General features: G+C 42.1%; 1 protein-coding gene across 1 annotated transcript in view; it reads right to left on the bottom strand.

Annotated features, from left to right (window-relative positions):
• BCL2 (BCL2 apoptosis regulator) overlaps positions 1-15089 on the bottom strand; it is a 168689-nt gene extending 153600 nt beyond the window's left edge. The window contains exons 1-2 of the mRNA XM_075826714.1: positions 14695-15089; positions 13265-14254 (exon numbers count right to left, since the gene is read on the bottom strand). Coding sequence (XP_075682829.1) covers positions 13265-14005 — 741 coding nt within the window. The 5' untranslated portion in view covers positions 14006-14254; positions 14695-15089. The remainder of the gene's footprint in view (positions 1-13264; positions 14255-14694) is intronic.
• Positions 15090-25400: the final 10311 nt, after the last annotated feature.

The following is a 25400-nucleotide window of genomic DNA, read 5'->3' as shown; positions in this document are numbered from 1 at the left end:
GCTCTCAGAATATGGTATAAGCAAACGCTGCAAAACAAAAAAACTATATAAATATGGTATCACCATAATCGTATCGACCCACAGAATAAAGTTAAATTGTCATTTATAGCCCACGGTGGACGCCGTAAAAAAGAATAAAAAACATTGTCAGAATTTATGTTTTTTTGGTCACCTTGCTTGCCAAAAAATGGAATAAGAAAAGTGTTAAAAAAAAATAAAATTAAATCACATGTACCCCAAAATAGTACCAATGAAAACTACAGATTGTCCCGCAACAAATAAGCCCTCACACAGCTCCGGTGGAGAAAAAAGAAAAAAAAAAGTTCTGGCTCTCAGAATATGGCGATGCAAAATGTGCAGAGCTTTCCAAAAGCGGATAAGATTGGGCACCATTTATCAGTGTGACACCGGCCACATATCTATGAATTATTATTTATTTACCCCATTATTATACCCTCTTATTATGTCCTGATGCACTCCACACAGATTACACATGCCCCCCACATTATAAACTGAAATACAAGTAAAACCCCAAACAGAAAAACTACCACGCAAAATCTGCTGCTCCAAAAGCCAGATGGCGCTCCCTTACTTATGAGTCCTACAGCATGCCCATACAGCCGTTTACGTCCACCGATATGGCATCGCCATACCAAGCAGAACACGAGTGATATTTTATTGGGTATTTGTCTTCAATGGCACAACATAATGTGCACTAAAATGGCATATCAATGGAAAATGTTAATTTTCACTCCGCACCATCAGCTGCACATTAACCCTTTCGTGCACCACGACTTAATGTATGATGTAATGGGTGATGTATAGAGCAGGCTCACGCGCTGAGCCTATGCCATACGCTGTGGGTGTCAGCTGTTTATTACAGCTAACACCTGGGACTAACGGATAGCAAGAAAAAGAAAAACCTTTTCCCATTTTTTCGCTAGTAATGTAAAAAAAAGCAAAAAAAAAAAAACACACAATTGGTGTCGCTGCGTCTGTACAAGTCAGAACTATTAGGGTATGTTCACATGCCTACAAATATCTGCCCATTGAAATCAATGGGACAAACAGCATTTAGTTCATATGGGCGTCTTTTTACGGCGCGGTTTTAAAAAACGGAGCGTAAAATTATGCTCCGTCAAAAGAAGTAGCATGTCACTTCTTGAGGCGTTTTTTGGAACTGATTTTCCATTGAACACTATAAAAAAAAAAAAAAAAAAACTATATAAATTTGGTATCACCGTAATTGTATTGAGTTGCAGATTTTTTTTTAAAGTTGTCCTTTTTACTGCACTGTGAAAGCATTAAAAACAAAATCCCAAAAATAATGGAGGAATCACAGTTTTTAACAATTTTAGCCTGCTAACAATTTTATTTTCAGTTTCCCAGTAGATTATATGGTACTTTAATTGTGGTCACTAGAAACTACAACTCCTCCCGCAAGAAATAAGCCCTCACACCACTCTATTGACGAAAAAAAAAAAGTTATGGCTCTTGGAAGGCAAAATGTCCTTTGTCTATCTGCATACCGATCATAAGACTTCCCTTCATTTCAAAATGAGTTGGTCACTTTGCCTAAGTACAGTATGTCAACCTTTCTTAGGTGCCCAGAAAATATATTCATTAGGGTAGAAAATGGGGGTTAATGGACATAATAGGGAGTTCAGGGGCCCTAACCAATTTCCCACACAGGGCCAAGACATTTGTCATGGCAGCCCTGCATTTGAATGAACCTTTGCTCTGAATGGTGTGCCAGCTTTCCAGTAACAGAAATCTTTGAACAGTGCCAAAGGATTTTAGGCACTCTATAGAGCCCTTGGATTCTGGAAATCAGGGATCTTAGATCACAGACTTCACTTATGTGATCCTCTCTCGCGATTTCTAGGACATATCAAAAGACCATTTTTTACTGGATTTTCCTGTAAAGCTTTGATTACATAAACTGGAAAACCCCTATAAAAAAAAAAAAAAAAGTGATCAAAAAACTTTGTTAGGAAACTGATTAAATAGCCACTCCCATTGTAAATGTAATTTTGGAAAGGCTCTCATTGGCTGCCCTCCAATAAAAATGAGACGTGCCGGTTCATTAGACCCCGGCTGCTGTAATAGAAGCCTATAGCTTACGGACAACTCTCCAGTTCACCTTTCCCACATCCCTGTATATTATTACTGGCCTTACTCTAGTTTGTAAAAGGGAGCTTTTCCAATGATAACATATTAGGGAATTTCCATTTATGCAATTCCATAATAAAAGTATTACAAATGGTTTCAAGATGTAACTTATTATTAGTACAACTGTCCAGATCTCACAATCAAAAAATATGGTACTTATCTAGAGATCCGCAATCCAATGCGGAGGACTGCTAGCAATCAAAGGCTATGTCCACATCTCGTTTTTATGGGCGATTCACACGAACGTGATTTGCATCCGTGCAGCCCGCATGATTTTAACACGGGTCGCACGGACCTATGCAAGTCTATGGGGCAGTGCAGACTGTCCGTGAGTTCTGCGCAGCGTTAGTCCGCTGCGTAAAACTCGCGACATGTTCTCTATTTCTGCGTTTTCCGCGCATCACGCACCCATTGAAGTCAATGGGTGCGTGAAAATCACGCATGCCCCACGGAAGCACTTCCGTGGGACAAGCGTAAATTCGCGCAACAGCAGTCAAACTCTGAATGTAAACAGAAAAGCACCACGTGCTTTTCTGTTTATAAACATCCAAACGGAGTGTCATATTGATGGCGGCTACGTGAAAAGCACGCAGCCCGCATCCATATGAACAGGGCACACGGAGCTGTCAAGTGCCTTTTGCGCACGCAAAACGCTGCGGTTTTTGCGTGTGCAAAAACGGCACGTTCGTCTGAATCAGCCCTTACTATAAGTTTGGCATATGCAAACATGCCGAGAGCATCTTTCGGCTCTATTGACCTGATGTAAGCCAAAATAGTGTCCTTTTGGCAAACTGTTGGGCGGTATGGACTGGCATACCTAAAAAAAAAAAAAACCCCATTATTGAACAGTGTACTCGACTATTCTTTTCCATAAAAAGGGGTCCTGCAGAAAAGAAAAAAAAATAATTTAAATGCAGTTGCACACGGCTGGGCTATACGTATGCATAACTAAAAAGTGAAGTGTGAACAAAGCCTTACGCTCCCCTAATTTGGTCAGGCTAGTAGTCATCATTAGAGCAGAGTATATAATGGGAAAGCGGCTTCTTGGGGATATGGGATATCCAATGAAGGTCTCTACAATGATCACCCTAAAGAGGACTTTAAACCAGATCCATCATCGGTAAGGTCTATATTTTTCAGGGACAGGTCCTTTTTCCTATTAGCTAAAGCTACACGAAAAATATTGTTACGTGTGGCTAATAGGATCGTTCAAAGCATGCAACGGACTCATGGGTATGAGTCCCGTATATTTATCTTGAGAGCGACCCCCCTGCCTTATCTTGGCGGTGATGGATTGCTGGCTGCAGTGTATCTGCATACACATTAGCCTTTCAACCATCTCCTTATTTTTTGTTATCAGGGGCTGAACCCTCCTAAACTGGAACTATATTTTAAGCTTTACTATATCAGGAACGTTTGCATAAACATCCCGCTGTTATCCAATACTGCAGATTTTGCATGCAAAGGATGTAATGCTACAGAAGAGTACTTTGGTGGATTTAGCCATAACAATCTAATTGTTCAACACAGAGTGACACAACAGTACAGCAAACGATACCGCCACATCTGCGTGCCTCAGCACCGGGAGATTAATGCTCATCTAATCTTAGGAAATAACTGGAGTCACTCTTCTCTTTGTAATTTCAGATATGGTTTTCATCAATTGTTCATGTTACAGCTGAGAAACTTGAATATACAAAAAAATAATAATATACAATACTGAGTAACAGGCCAGGGGCTATGCTGAATAATCAAAGCAATAAAAGAGTGAAAAGCATCGTTTCCAGGGACACCCTAAAGAGCGTGCTTTCCCATCACTGTGCAGATGACAGATTAGCTAATGAAGGTGTGTGACGGTTTGGCCTGAAGGGAAAAAAAACATCACTGACCAATTCCACCTGTCATAGATGAGGGATGCCAGGAAAACATGTCATCTGCATGATCACTGAATGTTCCCTGTTTATTGAGGCTGCATATCTTGATCTAGAGTTCCGGTGTGTGCCAGCTCTCTTGAACAACACCCTTTACAATCATTTCACTCATAGATGGCTACTTCTGAAAAAAAAATAAAAAAAATATATAGAGGCCGTTGGGCTAATAGAAATCGATCAAACAATACACCGGCACTCCCCATCTCTGTGGTGATTGATGGGCTACTATCTATGCAGGTACACAGCAGCCAGCTGCCAATCACTAGCAGGAGGCATGGAAAACACCGTCCTCATGCATACATCGGACTCATAACTACGAGGCTAGATTCACACGAGCGTTTCAGTTTTGCGAACGGACATGTTTTTCATGCGTTGCAGTTCCGTGTGCCATCAGTTGTTGATGTCAGTGTTGGTGCACATTTCTTTTTTCGCTCTGCATTTCAAGGAACTGGTGCGTGAACCACGGACAGCACACAGATGTGCGTCTGTGTGCGGTTTGTGATTTTTACACACTCATTGACTTCAATAGGTGCGTGTTCCGAAAAAACACACAAGAATAAGATATGCAGTGAGTTTCACGCAACGGAAACACGCTGCGTGAAAAACACTGCATGTCTGAACAGCCCAATTCAATTGCATAGGTCCGTGTGATGGCCGTTGTTTTAACGGCTGTCACACGGACGTATTCAACGTTCGTGTGAATAAGGCCGGTCTGGTGTATTCTTTAAACGTTCTTGTTAGGCCAAAAAGGAACAATATTTTTTTATGCTGTTTTAGCGAATAGGAGAATGAACATGTCCCTGTTAAATGCTACCCTTACCTAGAGAAGAATATGGAGTTGACAGATCCACTTTAATGACCACATTTAATATCTCCTTTACATTAACACCTGAATGGACAATATTTAAATATCTTCTCTGATTCTCATCTTGATAGACCTAGCAAGACTTATAAATAACTTTTATATATTTTGGGTTGTGCAAAAAAAAGTAAATAAAAAAAACAAAACAACAACAACAAAATAAGGCCGGATTCACACGAGCGTGTGCATTTTGCGCGCGCAAAAGGTCCATAAAAGCTCCGTGTGTCAGCAGCATATGATGCATGGCTGCGTGATTTTCGTGCAGCCGCCATCATTATGACACTCTGTTTTTATGTTTATGACTCTCCGTCAGCGTTTCTGACCTGTCTGTGTCCATTTGTAAGTATGGCCTTTTTCGGTGTTTTTGTGTTATATGTCCCCTTGCTTTTATCGGTTTCGTTTGTTTATCAGGAACATTTAGTTCCAGTTAGGGACTCGCAAGTCTGGGGATCCTTGTCGTGGATTGCGAGCTTGCGTCCTTTTGGCCAAAATGATCACTAATACCCCAGGTATTTTTCATTCTTACTTATATTTGCTTCTTTTGGACACAACCGGGTCTTTGATGCTGGGAGAGCATGGTGTGTTGTTGTTGGGCTTAGCAAGCAGGGTAGCCCGCTCTATGAATTATCAAGGCATCACAAAGGCTTCTACCTGGCTATACACGTTGCGCCTCATGACTTACACACTATCCCTCCATGTTTCACACACTGGCACCCCCATTATTCATTTACCTTTATTTATGCACTTTACTCATTACTGCCCCCTATAGTTCACTTATATTATTATCACTCGCACATACACCATTCATTTATTATTTTTTACTACACATCCCATGCACCACACACGCCACTCCCCTCAAGACTAGTGGGAGTGGCTATTATTATTTAATGCACCTGTTCACTCTCCATCAGCGTTTCTGACCTGTGTGTCCATTTGTAAGTATGGCCTTTTTCAGCGTTTCTGTTTTTATGTTTGTAAACAGAAAAGCACGGAAGTGCGTCCGTGTGTGGGTTTTGATGCTCGAAAAACGGGCAAATATAGGACATGTCGTGAGTTTTACGCAGCGCACATACGCTGCGTGAAAATCACAGAGTCTGAACGGCCCCATTGACTAACATAGGTCCGTGCGACGCGCGTGAAAATCCCATGCGTAGCACGGACGTATTATACGTTCGTCTGAATAAGCCCTAAAGCACATTCAGAAATACTGACCCAAGACAACGCTGCCACCTTCAACTTTTTTTATTCCCTAAAGTAGAATACCTCTCTCGTATGGATTACGCTGGACGCTACATTGTGAAAGGAAAAACTGACCAAGGCCCCTGCACACGGGGAAGATTTTGTTGCAGATTTTGTGCTTGCTGCAGAAACAACTAATTCAGATGAATGGAACTTATTTTATAGTCGCAGAAACTTCTGCAACATAATCTGCAGCGTAAGCAGGGGCCCAAATCATCTATTAAAAATTTTTGCCCATCGGTCCACCTGTGTACAATAGCTTCAAATACACTGCACGGTATTCCATGGAAGTTTTGCATGGTCTACCACCTATTTCTTTCACCTAGGATTTATGCCCTCAGTAGCAAGAAAAAACAAAAATTAGGCTGGAACACTAACTGGATAAGGAGAAGGAGTGCACAGTCTTTACCCTGTAAAGACAACTGAAACTACCAAAATAAGAACAAAGTGACATACAGTACAATAAGGCACATACCCAAAGCAGATTAGAAATCTAAAGTCAGTGCGAGTCCGGCTCTGGTTCACACAAAAACCCAGCCCCATTCGTATTGTCAGAGAAAACTTGGTTTCCTCAGGCGATACGTGTGGGGCTGGGCTCTGTGTTGGAGTGTACCCCCTGCCGAACTCACCTAAAGCATAGCGTTCTATCAACCTGTGTAAACAGGGGAACAATCAGCAGATGAACGAGCAAACGCTCAATTATCTGCTGGTCGTATCGTTTTAAAAAAGTTAAATATCGGTCAGCGGCACATATCCCTGAGACGCGCTGCCGACATCGTAATAATGTACGGGGACGAGTGATCGGAGTAACAACCGCTCGTCCTTATCCATAGCTCCGTGACAGGACCAAACGAGCGCCAATCAACGATATTTTGTTGATCAGCGCTCACTGCATCGGCCGCTGTAAAAGAGCCTTTAGGCTCCATTCGCTTACCGTCAGGGGAACCCATGAACAGAACCCTGACTGAAACAGTTGGAAACCATAGGTTTCCATTTGCATCACCCTTGATTTTAATGGTGACAGATCCGGTGCAAATGGTTTCTTTTTGATGGACTGAATAGCGCAGTCGACTACGGTATTGATTCCGTCAAAACGACAGAACCCTTACACAACGGTGACAAACAGAAACCATTAGAACCAGATCCGTCACCATTTAAATTAATGGTGTTGCAAACGGAAAGCTATAGTTTCCGTTTGTTTTTTAGTCAGAGTTCCGTTCATGGGTTCGCCTGACAGAAAGCTCCGACGGAACTCATGAACGGAGCCCCGACGCAAATGTGAATGAATGAAGCCCAACATACAATACAGCAGGTTAGATCTAGTTTGGGGCTTCTACACACTTTAGGGAGCATCCTAGTGTGGATCACTGTATGTATCTTTGTATACAATGTTTTTAACTGGTTTGTCCTTTTGGGGTCAAAAAAATTTGCTATTTTTGATATTATCTGGATGCGCAGGTCTCCTCAGTTGCCCTACTTCTTTTGGTAGTCTCGGCAGCAAGTAGCAATGTGAGTGGGTTTTTCACTTTTATTTGCGGACACCAATTGTACTTTGGAATGGCTTGTTTTATTGCTTGTTTTATTTGCTCTAATAACGGTCATACCCTTTAGAATAAATGGAAAAGTAAAAAAAAAAACAAAACCATGAAAAAAACCCCCACATTTTTAATTGCATACCAATTGCAATTCACACAAAATAACCTGTTAAATTAAATTCTTCCATTTATTATAGCCGTAAGAATAACTAATAGGGTATGTTCACACAGCTTATCAAAATACGTCTGAAAATCAGGAGCTGTTTTCGCCTGAAAACAGCTCCTGATTTTCAGACGTTTTTGTAGCAACTCGCATTTTTCGCAGCGTATTTTACAGACGTTATTGGAGCTGTTTTTCAATGGAGTCAATGAAAAGTGGCTCCAAAAACGTCCCAAGAAGTGACATGCACTTCTTTGACACGGGCGTCGGAACAGAACATCGTAAAATCCATTGAAAGCAATGGGCAGATATTTGTAGGCGTAATGGAGCTGTTTTTTCAGGCATAATTCGAGGCATAAAACACCCGAATTACGTCTGAAAACAGGGCGTGCGAATATATTCATAGGTGTACATTTTTGTTTTTATGTAACAAGTGTGTAAAACTTTTTTTTTTTTTTTTACATAGTTACATTTATTGTAAATTTTGTGTGAACATTTGTTTTTGTTTTTTTTTGTTTGTTTTTTTAAAGAGACTGTCACCACATTTAAGTATCCTATCTCCTATATAAGGAGATCGGTGCTGTAATATAGGTGACAGTAATGCTTTTTATTTTAAAAAACTATCTATTTTTACCACTTTGAGCGATTTTAGATTTATGCCAATGAGTTGCTTAATGCCCAAGTGGGCGTGTTTTTACTTTAGACCAAGTGGGCGTTGTACAGAGGAGTGTATGACGCTGACCAATCAGCGTCATACACTCCTCTCCATTCATTTAGGCAGCGCATCGGGATCCTTGTAGATCGCTATGTGCTGTCTTATACTAACACATTAACAACACTGAAGTGTTTAGACAGTGAATAGACATTCCACGGGATATCTATTCACAATCTCTGCACTTCGTTACTGTTTCTATGGTAGTTACAGCAGAGGAAGCGTGATCTCATTGTAACCGGTCATCTACAGCGTAATCTCGCGAGATTACGCTTCCTCTGCCGTTTCTACCACAGAAAGAGTAACGAAGTGCAGAGATTGTGAATAGACATCCCGTGGAATGTCTATTCACTGTCTAAACACTTCAGTATTGTTAATGTGTTAGTATAAGACAGCACATAGCGATCTAAAAGGTTCCCTGTACGCTGACTAAAGGAATGGAGGGGAGTGCATGACGCTGATTGGTCAGCATCATACACTCCTCTGTACAACGCCCACTTGGTCTAAAGTAAAAACACGCCCACTTGGGCATTAAGCAACACATTAGCATAAATCTAAAATTGCTAATAAAGTGGTGAAAAACAGATCGTTTTTTTTTAAAATAAAAAGCATTACTGTCACCTACATTATAGCGTCGATCTCCTTATGTAGGAGATAGGGCACTTATAATGTGGTGACAGCCTCTTTAATGATTTCCATTATGGGATTACTATCTTACATTTTTATTTTAAACTTCGAAAAGTATTAGCATACTTCAGTATGATCTGTGTCATTATGATATTGAATGTCGTTAGGGCAACACTTAGGGTAGGGGGATACACCGCGTAAACACTGCAGATTTTACACAACGGAATACTCATCCACAAACTGCAGGGGGAAAAAAATAGCAGAGAAACCTTTCAGAAATTGAAGATTTTTCTTTTTTTATTCACCGAATGCCAATTTATGTTATGGAATCGCTGCTCTACTGTTGCGGGCTTTCCCCATTTAATTCAATGGGGAGGAAAAACCCGAAACAAGTAGGCAAACGGTGCTACTTTTGCAGCAGAAAAGCTGCGATTCCGCCACAAAAAAAAAAAAAATACAAAATTTGGAGTTTAATAATAAATTTAAAAAAAAAATAAAAAAAAATTAATACTTATCCCCTGGCATTGTCATAGCAACATGATCCTCTGTTCTGAGTGAAGCACGGTCTCCTAGGATGACATTTCATGCCTTGCAACTGTGGCGGCAATCACATGGACTGCAGCATCAACCCAGGAGGCCAGGCTGTACGCAGCACGTCACTATGACAATGGCAAAAGGGGTAAGTTTTTTTTTTCTAGCAGGGTTTCCGCCCGGAAAACCGCACAGCGTGATGCAGTTTTTCGGAAAGGAATCTCCATGTGGCTTTGGCGACACTGCTTACTTATTACCCTTAGTGTTCCCTATAAGCAGGCTTTGTGCAAAGAGTCTTGGGTCCATTTCTAGGTCCACAGGGCTGACTGTACTTGTGTTCCCCACTCCCGAATTGCCTCACCAGGAAGCATGGTAACCTGATCAAAGTGAGAAGCGCCCTTTTATCATGCATATGTAATTATTGACCACGACGATCAGGGTTAGATTGTTGGGTTCCGGGATTCCTCTGATCCTGGCACCAGACCGCGCAGCCGCTCCAGGACACATTCTACAGTGCCGTGAATAGGGTATTACGGATATGTACACTTGTTACCATTTTTTTTCTAAATGGCTCCAATACTTCTAAAATTAAATGAACTGCGCAAATAATCTTACGATTTACCAAAAAACAACTTTTATTTTTGTTTTTTTATCTGCGTCTACAGCTCCTATGCCTCGTCATGGTCACAGACTACAAACATCCTGTTTAGTCTGATCCTGCAGTCATCAATTGAACTGTCTTTGTAAAAGAAGTCTTCACTGTGACCAAGGCCTAGAACCTCCTGCTTCGGAGCTCATTTAATAAATCTGGTCAGCTCTTCTGATGTGTCCGTTTCGGTAAATACTTGTACTCTCAATGAAAAAAAAAATAAAAAAATTCTGGGGCATCTTTTTTTAGAACTATGTATTGTACTATTCCTCAGTTATTGTTCCTGAAAATGTATTAATAAAATTGACAACTTGGTGTTAGTATTTCCCTTGTTAGTGGAACATGTACCTACACACTGTCCAATCTGTGCTAATAGTGTGAGGCTCTAAGACCCCATGCACACTGCCATGCCCGCAGTCACGGGCGCGGTAAGCCGCTGACGGCTGCCTGCATTTTCCGGCCGTGCTCCCATACAAAGTATGGGAGCACAACCTGTAAAATACAACATGCTCCATAATGCCCAGCAAAGTTCTACGGCACGGACACCCATCTGTAGCGATACAGAAAGGTGTCCGCGGCCAATAGAATTGAATGGGTCCGTAAAAGGTACTACGGTCCGCGGTTTTACGGTCGTGTAATGGAGCCTTAGTGTGAGACAACACATCTTATTGACAAAAGGAACGAGGAATGGCACAATGTAGAGTTCTCAGAACAAATGCTCCAAAGTTGTTATTTCATTAGGAATAAAAGTATTTACTACAACAGAAATTTCAGAAGAGCTAAGGAGCCAAAAAATAAAAAAACGGTCACTGGTTTACAGGCAGATACTTTGTACTTTGCCAAGATGAGAATAGAAAAAAAAAATGTTCCGATCAAAGCAAAATAAATCCCTGCTTTACCCAGTCTTGTGAAATTTCTGCGCTAGTAACGGAAACATTTGCCCATCGTTCAGGTGGAATCTAGTGGAACTGATGATTCTGACTATTTATCTCTAGGATACAACATTTTTTAGATGGCACAACAATTAGATTTTAGAAAAGCTATTTCTGATAAGTGAATGGACTGGTTAATAAGATTTACTTCAGGACAGCTTGTCCCTATTAATATCCAACTGGAATAGGAAAGTAACATTTCATGAATTTTATAATGCACATTATGGGAAAGAGGAGGAGGCAATCTGGCAATTGTCTACATTATTTTGACATTCAGAATGGCGAGTTGTTCCTTTGTGTGAAAAAAATAAAAATCAACGAGAGAGTTTTCTTTGCTAAACAGGATAAATGTCGATGACAAAAGAACAAAGCGCTTATTGTTACCTTTACCTAAGAAAAAAGAAAACACATGTAGGCGAAAAAAAAATGCAACAAAGACTGCTAAAACATATTGGACAAATCAAAAACATAGCAAAAAACAAATATCCATTGAAGGGGAACTGGTAAAGAGTTTCATATTGAAAACGATCCTTTAGACTAGGTCTAGTAAGTTTTGTGCTTGCTGGGCAGTGCCCAGGTGTATTTGGATGGTTGCCTAGCAACAAGCCCCACTGTAAGTGGATGACCCTACTGGAACACCATGCTTCTGTGGACATCTGGAGGGGTCAGTCAGAGCAGAACTGGTGGAGAGTCCTGATATTCGGCATCGCTGCACACATTGAAGAAAGGCAGATAGTCCTCAGAACTGAGCAAAATATCAGGTACATGTGTTAACCCTTACCTTTGCTTGAATTTGGTTAAGGACTATAACTTGTCATGAAACCAATTCAATAATATTGCGGCACGATAGCAAAACCCTCAATAGACTGCAATTCACATCACAACCACATCGCGGCAGAGTATCAAAATCATGTTTGGTTTTTTTTTGTTTGTTTTATTTCAAAGCTGGTCATCTCGCACCACTCATCTTAGGCTAGGTTGAGGTATGAGGAAAGGTAAGGAAGCACACATCTGTAGTATTTGATTCCAGTAGCCAAACTGACCCCTGGAAACAGGTATGTCCGGTGTGATGACCAGTATACCGATGTTGTGTTTGTTACAGCTCCAAGAAAAAAATAAAAACTCTACTGTATAAAAGACAACCAGGGCAACTTGGTATTAGTGCCATTTTCAAGGCTTCTTGGAAAATATAGTTCTATAAATTCTTCTTTACACAAGGTCTACGGTTTCACATTTTTATGAAATCTCCTTATTCCAGATAAGTCTCACGGGACATGGGCATCAAATGAAATGCAGCAAACTGGTAGAATTTGCGTTAAAGAAACGTTTAATACTGTTTGGTGAAAAGGGGTGTGGCTAGACAAGCATTGGTCTGGCCAATTTATTTTCGTGCTTATTTTTTTTGCCACAAAATACTGTACGACAGCCACAAAATGGCGCAAGTTTGCAGTGAGATGCCTAAATGTAATATGCAGCGTCAACTCTCGAGAAGTTTAGCCAAATTTTTTTGCCAAAAGGCTCCTGTTCTTTCTTTCTATAGTGACGTTATTACAACCCTATTGGTAAATGCGCTTCAATGAGTATCTGTTAAGAAAAGGATTTGTTATACTTTAGGGTTTCAAAATAAATATGTACTTGTTGGTGCATAGAAAAGTTTAACATGAAGCGCCTTGTTCATGAAATGTCACAAGAAGAAAAACACTATTAATGCTAAAACTCATCAGATACAAACAAAGCAGCTGTAAAAAAAACAAAAAAAGTCTTCTGAGATTCCATCAATTGTGGAGAATAATTTACCCAAATCTTATTATTTAGCAAAATATTCTACTCAAGCAAACAATAACCATATGAATATGCATGCAGTATGTACCGTATATGCAAATATTGTAGAGACAAACCAAAAACGTAACATACCCATCCTCCCTGTTCTTGGATCCAGTTCTGTAAATGTCTATTCAGGTACTCGGTCATCCATCCAACAATGGAATCCACCAAAGGCGACATCTCACGATTCACACTCTCTACACACATGACTCCTCCAAACTCAAAGAAAGCCACAATTCTGCCCCAATTGACCCCATCATGAAACAGCTCCTCCACCACCGCAGCAAAACGAAGACGAACCGTGGATGGGGTCAGGTGGAGGAGCCCTGAGATATGTCTGAAGTCTTGCTGGTACAAGTTGGAGAACTCATCCCCTGCCCGCCTCAGTGTCTGGAATAACGCAGGGGGGACCGGTTGTAAAGGGGCATCTTCACCATTATCTTCATCTAGGGGTTGACTGGCATCTACGTCAACACTACCTTCTCTCTGGGCAACATCTACGTCTGCCTGGGGTGAAGGGATGGGGAACGCAGCAGATGTAGAGCTTGTGGGAGCAGCAGGTGCATTGTCTAGAAGTGGTACTGAAAAATCATTATCTGAAAAGGAAGCAGCAGGCAAATCTGAAGCAAGAGGTTGTCCCGCTCCACCACCAGGAACGGCAGACACCTCTCCGTCATTAGTAAGATTATTGTTAGCAGCAGAAGTAGCTGGGAGGCCAGTAGAAATCTGTCGTCCTTCTTCCCATTCATAGCCCCGCTGTGACAGCTTATAATGGATGAATTTTACCACAATGTCCCGATGGTCATACCCGGCTCGCCTAGGAAGAGCCATATCATCTGATAATGGAAACCAGTGGTGAAAACGAAATCCTAGTATAAAAATAGAAGATCTAACCCTACTCAGGTCTCGATAAGCACAAGTGTTACACTTTAGTGGTGAGCGGTGGTGCTCGGAGTTGCTCTCTCATTCTTCAAGCGCTCCCCCTCCTCTTCCTTCCAGTGGAGTGTTGTACATTTACTGTAATTTCCCTCCTATAGGTGTTTTCATTGTCAGATTTCAAGGGACATTCCCTTCTTCACGCTGCAATACAGACACGTAATGAAAAACTTTACAACTATTAATACCAAGAATATAATGTGAACTGCTGCAGAATACCTGGACGTGCTCCTTCTTATACAGGACATTTATTGCTATCTAACTAGAGGCATGTAGAAAAATTGGCAATTTTGTGCTAGTGCTCCATATCCAGATTAGGGATATGCAGGGAGACCCCCCCTTCCCAAATAGGTTTGCTATGGATATCCGATTATTTAAATGACTTTGCATTTTATATAAATATCACATGACATTCCAAAAATTAAGTATGGTCTCCAAAAGCAGAATTATCACACACCCCCCTTCCCCATATGTGTCAATACAGGAGCGCGCGCACACACATACATATACACACACATACACACTTGTGCACACTCAGTCTGCACACATATTGCATACACCAATGAATTATGTAATATACTCACTCGCTTCCCCAAATAAGGCTTTGGTGTTGGACTTCCCCGCTCATTTGAATCCATGTAAGAACTTCCAGGGACCTTGAGGCTACGTCCACTCACATCCTCAGGCGCAGCTGAACGCATCAGTGAATAGGTCACATAAGCATCTCTATGAAGGCCACCCAGACAAGCCTGCACCAAGTGCACTGCCGCCCGTGTAAGCCCAGCACACCGCAATAATGTCAGCTCGGAACCCGCTGCAGGCTGCACTCACTGCCTGCTGTGTGTCATTCAGTCGCTCCGTGTTGTGCTTCCTGCCGTCATGTTGCCTCCCTGAAGCGCACACAGACTGTCGCTGGAGGCGGGACGCAATTCGCCTGCTAAATTCTGTGCGTAGGGGCAAGATTATGTTGGGCGGACTTTATTTGATTTCCTTCTGTATTCTGCGCATGCTAGTGATGACTGCCCTCTAGTGGACCGTGAATTCTCTGCAGTATTATTTCTCTACAGCTGAACATGAATCATATGTTCAATTATTTAAAGGGAAACGCATATAAAATGTTTCAGTGTATAAAATATATTCATTAGGGCATGTTCACACACAAACTCGAAGACGTCTCAAAATAAGGAGCTGTTTTCAAGGGAAAACAGCTCTTGATTTTCAGAAGTTTTTTGTGCCACTCGCGTTTTTCCCAGCCGTTTTTCAAACTGGCCGCGCAAAAAAACGGTCCGTCGGAACAGAACGCCGTTTTTCCAAGTGAAGTCAATGGGCAGATGTTTGGAGGCGTTCTGCTTCCGATTTCCGTTTATGGCCAAAAATAGGCCGTGTGAACAAACACTTAGTGTGTCCAAATCCGCTTGAAATTCACGAACATCTTCCATAGACTGAACTATATTGCATAGCTTGGTGTCATCTGCAAAAATAGAAATAGTGCTATTAATCCCTTCCTCTATATCATTACTAAATAAGTTGAATAATAGTGGTCCCAGCACTGAACCCTGGGGTACACCACTTATTACCGGGGACCATTCAGTGTAAGAATCATTGACCACAACTCTCTGGATACGGTCCTTGAGCCAATTTTCAATCCAATTACAAACTATACTTTCTAAACCTATAGTCCTTAATTTACCCATTAGGCGTCTATGGGGGACAGTGTCAAATGCCTTTGCAAAGTCCAAAAACACTATATCCACAGCGGCCCCTCTGTCTAGGCTTCTGCTCACCTCTTCATAAAAACAGATTAGGTTTGTTTGACAACGTCTGTCCTTAGTAAAACCGTGCTGGCTGTCACTTATAATGCTATTTATTGTCACATAATCCTGTATATAGTCCCTCAATAGCCCATCAAACATTTTCCCCACGATAGATGTTAAGCTTACAGGTCTACAATTACACAGAGAAGACCTAGAGTCCTTTTTGAAAATAGTCACCACATTTGCCCTGGGCCTTGTGTACATTTATTTTTATTTAAATGTCGGACCCCCCACTGATCGAACAGTGGATAGGTAATAAAACTTCAGTAAAGTACCACAGGGATTCTATGTTAATCCAATTTACCCATTGCAGGTGGAAAATAGGCACAGTTTTCCGTGCATGCTGTGGGGAAGAAAAATGGCAATGAATTTTACTGCAATTTTTTGTGGAGTGGGAACGACATCACTTCCAACACACGTATAAAAAGAAGTGGCAGAAAATGACAGAGCTGTTTTCAAGGGAGCTTCTTTGGAGGCTTTTTTTTTTTTTTTGGATGGTGTCAATGGAAAATCAGCTCCAAAAACGCCTCAAGAAGTGACATGCTACTTCTTTTCACAAGGCTATTTTTTTATGAGGTGTTTTTTTAATTCAAGTATTTAATGAGGAGAGGGGGAGAGGGGAAAAGCATGTGGTTCAATGAGCAAAAATTTAAATAATAAACTTTATTAATTGACATACAAGCAATTATTGTGAATTGTTAAAATTGTCCAATGTGGTTCTAAAATAATCTAAGTGCAGATGACCCCCCTTTAAGTTACTGGCAAAATTTGCTCGATATGTTCAGTATTTAATTGTGAAAAACACCAAAATTTAGCGAAAAATTGCAAAAATGTGCATTTTTCTCAATTTAAATGTATCTGCTTGTAAGACAGGCAGTTATAATACACAAAATAGTGGCTAATTAACATCCCCCATATGTCTACTTTAGATTGGCATTGTTTTTTGAACATCCTTTTATTTTTCTATGACATCACAAGGCTTAGAACTTTAGCACGGCACACGCCAGGAACAGGCGTCTTTTTGTTTCCCTCCAACTTGGAAGGACTAAACTTCTTGCAACTGCAAGAATGTTTTAAACAGGATACCCCTTGCCACTGCAAGCATGCTCAGACCTATGAGCCTTTGGCTGGGTTCACACGAGCACATTAACGTCCGTAATGGACGGACGTATTTCGGCCGGAAGTCCCGGACCGAACTCAGTGTAGGGAGCCGGGCTCCTAGCATCATAGTGATGTACGATGCTAGGAGTCCCTGCCTCTCTGCAGGACAGCTGTCCCGTACTGTAATCATGTTTTCAGTACGGGAGAGTAGTTCCACGGAGAGGCAGGGACTCCTAGCGTCGTACATAACTACGACGCTAGGAGCCCGGCTCCTTGCACTGAGTTCGGTCCGGGACTTCCGGCCGAAATACGTCCGTCCATTACGGACGTTAATGTGCTCGTGTGAACCCAGCCTCTGTTTCATATTAATTGACAGCAATACTGATCTTTAGGCAGCTAAACCTCTAATTTGGATGCAGCTGCTGTTTTGACCCATCTCCCCTGAGGAACTGCCTGGTCAGCAGGGAAACGCGTTGGGAGAAATATTCACCATCTATCACTTCAGGAGAAGCCATATAACCATCCTCGGACACATTGACCAAAAGGACTACCAACTGAAAATAAGGGGTAGGAGGGCAACCGCCCCAGGTCTTTTACTTTAATCTATATATGTGGTCCTTGCAAGAGGAAAAGATATTGGATAAACCTCCTGATGAAAGTGATTATAATATATCATAATACTAGGAAACCTTATCAAGGAGGACTGATATTTTTTGCTGTCTTCAGAGATTTTTGGGATTTTGATATAAATCATTGAATACGAATTGGCATGCAGTATTGGCATATGATATCCTTACTTATTGACACATGTTTGTTATCTATTTTAAACAAGCTCAGTAAAAGTTACCGTATATGTCGGCGTATAAGACGACTGGGCGTATAAGACGACCCCCAACTTTTACCCTTAAAATATAGAATTTAAGATATACTCACCATTTCGTGCAGGAGCGCTTCACTATGGCCATCGGCGGCAGGACCCAGGACTCTCTGTCTCTTTGAACTCGCGCATGCGCAGATAGGCTGCTTCATCGCGCGAGATCTGAGAGGCAGGGAATGAGAGGAAAGGGCGGGCCAGAGCATCTTACAGAGATGTTCCCTGGCGGCTAATACCGGCTTCCCTCAGATCCGTGGCGGATTCCGTGCATCCCGGGAGCCTGTTTACCGGACTGCAGGCTCACAAGGTAACACACAACCTGTGTGTAGACAATATGTAGACTAGGGATGTCACGATACCAGAATTTGGACTTCGATACCGATACTTCGTTTAGTATTGCGATTTCGATACCAATTTCGATACTTTTGCCAACAGTAATAAAAAAAATTCTTCCGTTTTCTGATGTGAGGCGCGACGTGTGATGAATTTTGAACGCGCCTCACATTAATAGTAATTAATCCCATCATGTTTCTCAGTCATATTGGGTTAATGTGCGAGGTACATGATGGGGTTAATTACTATTAATGTGAGGAACATGGAGGGTAAATTCATCGCACCTCGCGCCTCACATTAATAAGTGAATGAAAGCTGTGTTTATTTCATTTTTTTACAGCGTACACATCATAAATGATGCAAAAACATTGTTGTCCGCGCCGTTACTGAATGTGTGTATTTTATGTATTGAGACTTATTTTAATGTTTATTGTAAAAAAGGTGAAGGTGTATTTTTTTTAAAATTTAACAATACTTTGTTTTTACTTTATTTTTAAACTTTAATGTACTGACATATATCAGATATGTGCCAGTACATTAACCTGTGGACGGATAATACACAGGCAGTTGTTAGGACATACTTGGGTATGTCCTAACAACATGAAATATGGTAAGACAGCCCTGGGGTCCGTCAATAGACCCTGGGCTGTCTGCCCATATATGGTATGGCCCTCGATCGCGTCACAGGAATTCCCTGTGACGCGATCCAGGGGCATCCCCCCTTCTCACTTTCCCCTGAATGCTGCAGTCAGCTGTGATCGCAGCATTCAGGGGAATAACGGCGGAGATGAGCGGTTTCTCTGATCTCCGCCATTATAGAGCGGGGCTGCGGCTGTGTAATACAGCCATTGCCCCGCTCCTGACAGGAAGTGCGCGTGCGGTCAGCATGAGGTGATGCGGCCGGCGCTGCACTAATGAGCGGCAGTTCAGGCACTGAAGACAGAACATGGGGGTGTTTTGTAGCGCGCCCGCCATGTTCTGTCTCCAGTGCCGCCGCTCATTAGTGCAGCGCTGGCCGCATTGCATCATCCTGACCCCGCAAACTTATCATGACTCAGGAGCGGGGCTGTGGCTGAATTACACAGCCGCAGCCGCGCTCCCATACATTCATGTGTTACTATACTGAGCTGTGCGGCTGCAACGTGCATCCCTAATGTAGACAATATCCGGCATATAAGACGACCCCACACTTTTGAAATTTTTTTAAGGGTGTAAAAAGTCGTCTTCTACGCCGATATATACGGTATATTTTATTACTCCGGATCTATTTTCATTTCTTAGAACTTTAGCAGCAATTTCTGACATTTTCAAGAAAATGTCAAAAGGCCATTTTTACAAGGACCAGTTCAGTTGTGAAGTGGCTTTGAGGGCCTTATATATTGGAAACCCCCAAAAAGTCACCCCATTTTAAAAACTTCACCCCTCAAAGTATTCAAAACAGCATTTAGAAAATGTCTTAACCCTTTACACATTTCACAGGAATTAAAGAAAAGTAGAGGTGAAATTTACAAATTTCATATTTTTTTGCAGAAATAAATTTGCAGAAGGTTTTACCAGAGAAATGAAACTCAATATTCGTTGCCCAGTTTCTGCAGTTTTAGGAAATATCCCACATGTGGCCCTAGTGTGGTAATGGACTGAAGCACCGGCCTCCGAAGCAAAGGAGCACCTAGTGGATTTTGGGGCCTTATTTTTGTTAGAATAAATTTTAGGCACCATGTCAGGTTTGAAGGGCTCTTGCGGTGCCAAAACAGTCAAAATCCCCCAAAAGTGACCCCATCTGGGAACCTAAACACCTCAAGGAAATTATCTAGGGGTACAGTGAGCATTTTGACCGCACAGGTTTTTTACAGAAATTATTGGAAGTAGGCCGTGAAAATTAAAATCAACATTTTTTCAAAGAAAATGTAGGTTTAGCGATTTTTTTTCTCATTTCCACAAGCACTAAAGGAGAAAAAGAACCACAAAATTTGTAAAGCAATTTCTCCCGAGTAAAACAATACCCCACATGTGGTAATAAACGATTGTTTGGAGACACGGCAGGGCTTAGAAGTGAAAGAGCACTATTTGGCTCTTGGAGCTCAAATTTAGCAGGAATGGTTTGCAGAGGCCATGTCACATTTACGAAGTCCCTGAGGAGACAAAATAGCGGAAACCCCCCACAAGTGACCCCATTTTGGAGACTACACCCATTGAGGAAATTATCTAGGGGTATAGTGAGCGATTTGACCCCACAGTTTTTTTGCAGAAATTATTGGAAGTAGGCCCTGAAAATAAAAATCTACATTTTTTCAAAGAAAATGTAGGTTTAGCTTATTTTTTCTCATTTCCACAAGGACTGAAGGAGAAAAAACACCACAAAATTTGTAAAGCAATTTCTCCCGAGTAAAACAATGCCCCACATGTGGTAATGAACTGCGTGGCTTAGAAGGGAAAGAGCGCTATTTGGCTTTTGGAGATCACATTGAGCAGGAATGGTTTGCGGAGGCCATGTCACATTTGCAAAGCCCCTGAGGGGAAAAAACAATGAAAACGCCCAAAAAGTGACACCATTTAGGAAACTACACCTCTTGAGGAATTCATCTAGGGGTGTAGTGAGCATTTTGACCCCACAGATGTTTCATAGAATTAATTAGAATTGGGCAGTGAAAATAAAAACAATCCTTTTTCTTCAATAAGACGTAGCTTTAGCGCAAATTTTTTCATTTTTGCAACAAATAAAGGAAAAAAAAGAAACTAACATTTGTAAAGCAATTTCTCGAGAGTAAGGCAAGACCCCATATGTGGTCATAAACTGCTGTTTGGGCAAACGGCAGGGCTCAGAAGGGAAGGACCGCCATTTGGAGTGCAGATGTTGCTGGATTGGTTTCTGGGCGCCTGTGGGCCCAAAACAGTGGAAAACCCCCAGAAGTGACCCAATTTTGGAAACTACACCCCTCAATGCATTTACCTAGGGGTGTAGTAAGCATTTTAACCCTGCAGGTGTTTTGTAGAAATTAGTGTGAACTCGATGTTGCAGAGTGAAAATGGGATTTTTTTCCATAGATATGCCAATATGTGGTGCCCGGCTTGTGCCACCATAACAAGACAGCTCTCTAATTATTATGCTGGGTTTCCTGGTTTTAGAAACACCCTACATGGGGCACTAATCTTTTGCCTGGACATTCGACCAGGCTCAGGAGTGAAAGCGTACCATGTTAAATTGAGGCCTAATTTGGCGATTTACAAAGTATTGGTTCACAACTGCAGAGGCTCAGATGTGAAATAATAAAAAGAAACCCCTGAGTTGTGACCCCAATTGGAAACTACACCCCTCAAGGCATTTGTTAAGGGGTGTAGTGAGCATTTCACCCCACAGGTCTTTTCCATAAATGATTGCACTGCGGATGGTGCAAATTAAAAATGTATATTTTTCCCTAGATATGCCATTTCAGTGGCAAATATGTCGTGCCCAGCTTATGCCACTGGAGACACACACCCCAAAAATTGCTAAAAGGGTTCTCCCGGGTATGACGATGCCATATATGTGGAAGGAAACTGCTGTTTGGGCACGCTGTAGGGTTCAGAGCGGAGGGAGCACCATTTGGCTTTTGGAGAGCGGATTTTGCTTGGTAGTAGATTTGTTTGAGTATTACTGGTGTTTCCGTTTATAATGTGGGGGTACATGTAAGCTGGGCAGAGTATATAAGGGGCATAGTCAGGTGGTATAATAATGGGATAAAAAAAACAATAAAATGATCCATAGATGTGTGTTACGCTGTGAAGCAATCCTTTCCGCACAGGCCGGTGTCGCACTGATATATGGCGTCCTTTCTTATCCCCCTTTTGGTCCACACTCCGCGCCTTTTGTAGTTTGGGGAATTTTGCTGGGAAAGTGTTGTCCTGGTATAATACGGGCACCGTCGCTTCCAGCGGATATGTTTGGGCCCTCCCTTTTCCGGTTTCCTAATTTTAGGTCCTTGATAAATCGCCTCTTCAAACAGAAGAAATGTTCCCCTCGGGCACAACTGCATATTTTTTATTTCCTGACTTATTGGAGCCATAACTAATTTTATTTTTTCATAGGCGTAGTGGTATGAGGGCTGTTTTTTGCGGGACAAGCTGTAGTAGTTATTGGTACCATTTTGGGGTACATGCGACTTTATGATCACCTTTTATCCTATTTTTTGGGATGCCAGGTAAACAAAAAAAACGCAATTCTGGCATAGTTTTATTTAGTTTTTTTTATACAGCGTTCACCATGCGTTATAAACTACATGTTAACTTTATTCTGCGGGTCAGTGCGATTCCGGCGATACCTATTTTATAGGACTTTTTTATGTTTTACAACTTTTTGCACAATAAAACTACTTTTGTAAAAATAATGTATTTTTTCTGTCGCCAAGTTGTGAGAACCATAACGTTTTATTTTTTTTTGTCGACGGAGTTGTATGAGGGCTTGTTTTTTGCGAGAAAAGCTATAGTTTTTATAGGTACCATTTTTGAAATACGTGCGACTTTTTGATCACTTTTTATTCCTATATTTATAGGGCAAAGTGACCAAAAAACAGAAACTCTGGTATAGTTTTTTACAGGTTTTTTTTACGCCGTTCACCGCGTGCAATAAATAATATAATATTTTGATACCTCAGGTCGTTACGGTCGCGGCGATACCAAATACGTATGGTTTATTATTTTTTTTCAATAATAAAGGACTTGTTGATAAGAGTAAAAGGGTGATTGTGTTTTATTTTATTACTTTAAACTTTTATTGTTTTCAAACTTTTATTTTTTTTCACTTTTTTTTTACACTTTTTTATATTTTGTTTTACACTTTTTCTCAAGTCCCACTAGAGGACTTGAAGGTCCAGCTGTCAGATTTATTTTTTTCTAATACATTGCACTACCTACGTAGTGCAATGTATTAGATCTGTCAGTTATTCACTGACAGCAAGCCGATTAGGCTTCGCCTCCTGGCGGAGCCTAATCGGCTTCCGTAATGGCAGAGCAGACTCTGGAATTCCCTGACATCGCTGTCCACATATGAACAGCGATGTCTGGGGCTTCCCCAGAGCCGGAGTCCCAGGCAGAGCGCTAGTACAGGCTCTGCTCCGGGACTCTGTGGAATTCCCTGACATCACTGCCCATATATGGACAGTGTGTCAGGGTCTTCCCCAGAGAGGAGTCCCGGGCAGAGCGCTAGTATCGGCTCTGCTCCGGGACTCTGTGGAATTCCCTGACATCGCTGCCCATATATGGACAGTGTGTCAGGGTCTTCCCCAGAGAGGAGTCCCGGGCAGAGCGCTAGTACAGGCTCTGCTCCGGGACTCTGTGGAATTCCCTGACATCGCTTCCCATATATGGACAGTGTGTCAGGGTCTTCCCCAGAGCGGAGTCCCGGGCAGAGCGCTAGTACAGGCTCTGCTCCGGGACTCTGTGGAATTGTCTGACATCGCTGCCCATATATGGACAGTGTGTCAGGGTCTTCCCCAGAGCGGAGTCCCGGGCAGAGCGCTAGTATCGGCTCTGCTCCGGGACTCTGTAGAATTCCCTGACATCGCTGTCCATGTTTGGACACACGATGTCTGGGGCTTCCCCAGAGCCGGAGTCCCGTGCAAAGCGCTAGTATAGGCTCTTCTCCGGGACTCTGTGGAATTCCCTGACATCGCTGTCCATATATGGACAGTGTGTCAGGGTCTTCCCCAGAGCGGAGTCCCGGGCAGAGCGCTAGTATAGGCTCTGCTCTGGGGAAGCCTCTGACATCGCTGTCCATACATCGACAATGATGTCAGGGGCTTCCCCAGAGCAGGAGTCCCAGTGATGTCAGGAGCACAGCTGGAGTCCCAGGAAGAGCCTACTAGCGCTCTGCCCGGGACTTCAGCTCTGGGGTTGCCCCTGACATCTCTGTCCATATATGGACAGTGATGTCAGGAGCAGAGCTGGAATCCCAGGCTGCACTCACAACTCTACTATTATATCATGTACTTTACTCCAGTCACATCCAGAGCTGCAGTCAACCACTCTACTGTAACATGTTATACTCCAGTCTCATCCAGAGCTGCACTCACAACTCTACTATAACATCATGTACTATACTCCAGAGACATCCACAGCTACACTCACAACTCTACTGCAAGATCAGTAGATGCAGATGCAAACACCTTGTCTTATACTCCAAACAAATCCAGAGCTATGACTAAGGACGCTTGGAGCGTCTGAAACGCGTAGGCTCTTTATCTATCACTATCACAAACTTTTTCCCACTATCAGGATGTTAAACTGTGTTCTCTATTCCTGATTTTTAATCTGCCAAATATTGGCTCATTAAACTTGGAAACAGTTTTCCATTTTAATACAACTGTCCGTGCTGGATCCAACCCTATTTTTTTCTACAACTCTACTATTATATAATGTGCTATACTCCAGTCACATCCAGAGCTGCACTCACAACTCTACTGTAACATCATGTCTTATACTCCAGCCACATCCAGAGCTGCAGTCATAACTCTACTGTAACATCATGTCCTATACTCCAGTCACATCCAGTGCTGCAGTCACAACTGTACTGTAACATCAGGTCCCATAATCCAAACAAATCCAGAGCTGCAGTCACAAATCTACTGTAGTTCGAGTGCTAGAAGCGGCTCTGCTCCGGGACTCCAGCTCTGGCCAAGACCCTGACATGACTGTGGTAGCATCTGCGGAGGGCACTGTGGCCTTATCTAGGGGTGTGTTGCATTATCTACAGAGGGCACTGCGGCAGCATCTACAGAGGGCACTGCGGCAGCATCTACAGAGGGCACTGCGGCAGCATCCACCGACGGCACTGCGGCAGCATCCACCGAGGGCACTGCGGCACTATCCAAAAAGGGGCTGCCCAATCTTGACATGTGTGCTAACTGAGCCGCCGGACTGCATTTAGCGACACTTAAACTGGAAAGCTGGTTTGTTGAAATAAGCACGTGGAGAAATATCTCAAATTTTAAACCTAGCGGTATTATTATAGTAATGTAGTATTATTATAGTAATATAGTGTTATTGTAGTTCAAATAACTAATTGATTAATAATAATTTTGTATTGTATCAAATTTGAAAGTAATGCGGCCCGTCAACTTCCCATTTTTTCTATATGCGGCCCACTTACCCGACCAAGTTTGAGACCCCTGCTATAGAGTGTGCAGATTATATT

Source organism: Rhinoderma darwinii, chromosome 5 (genome assembly GCF_050947455.1).
Source record: "Rhinoderma darwinii isolate aRhiDar2 chromosome 5, aRhiDar2.hap1, whole genome shotgun sequence".
NCBI classification, from domain to species: Eukaryota; Metazoa; Chordata; class Amphibia; order Anura; family Rhinodermatidae; genus Rhinoderma; species Rhinoderma darwinii.
The sequence above is the reverse complement of the archived record's forward strand: the minus strand, read 5'-3'. Positions and strand labels throughout refer to the sequence as shown.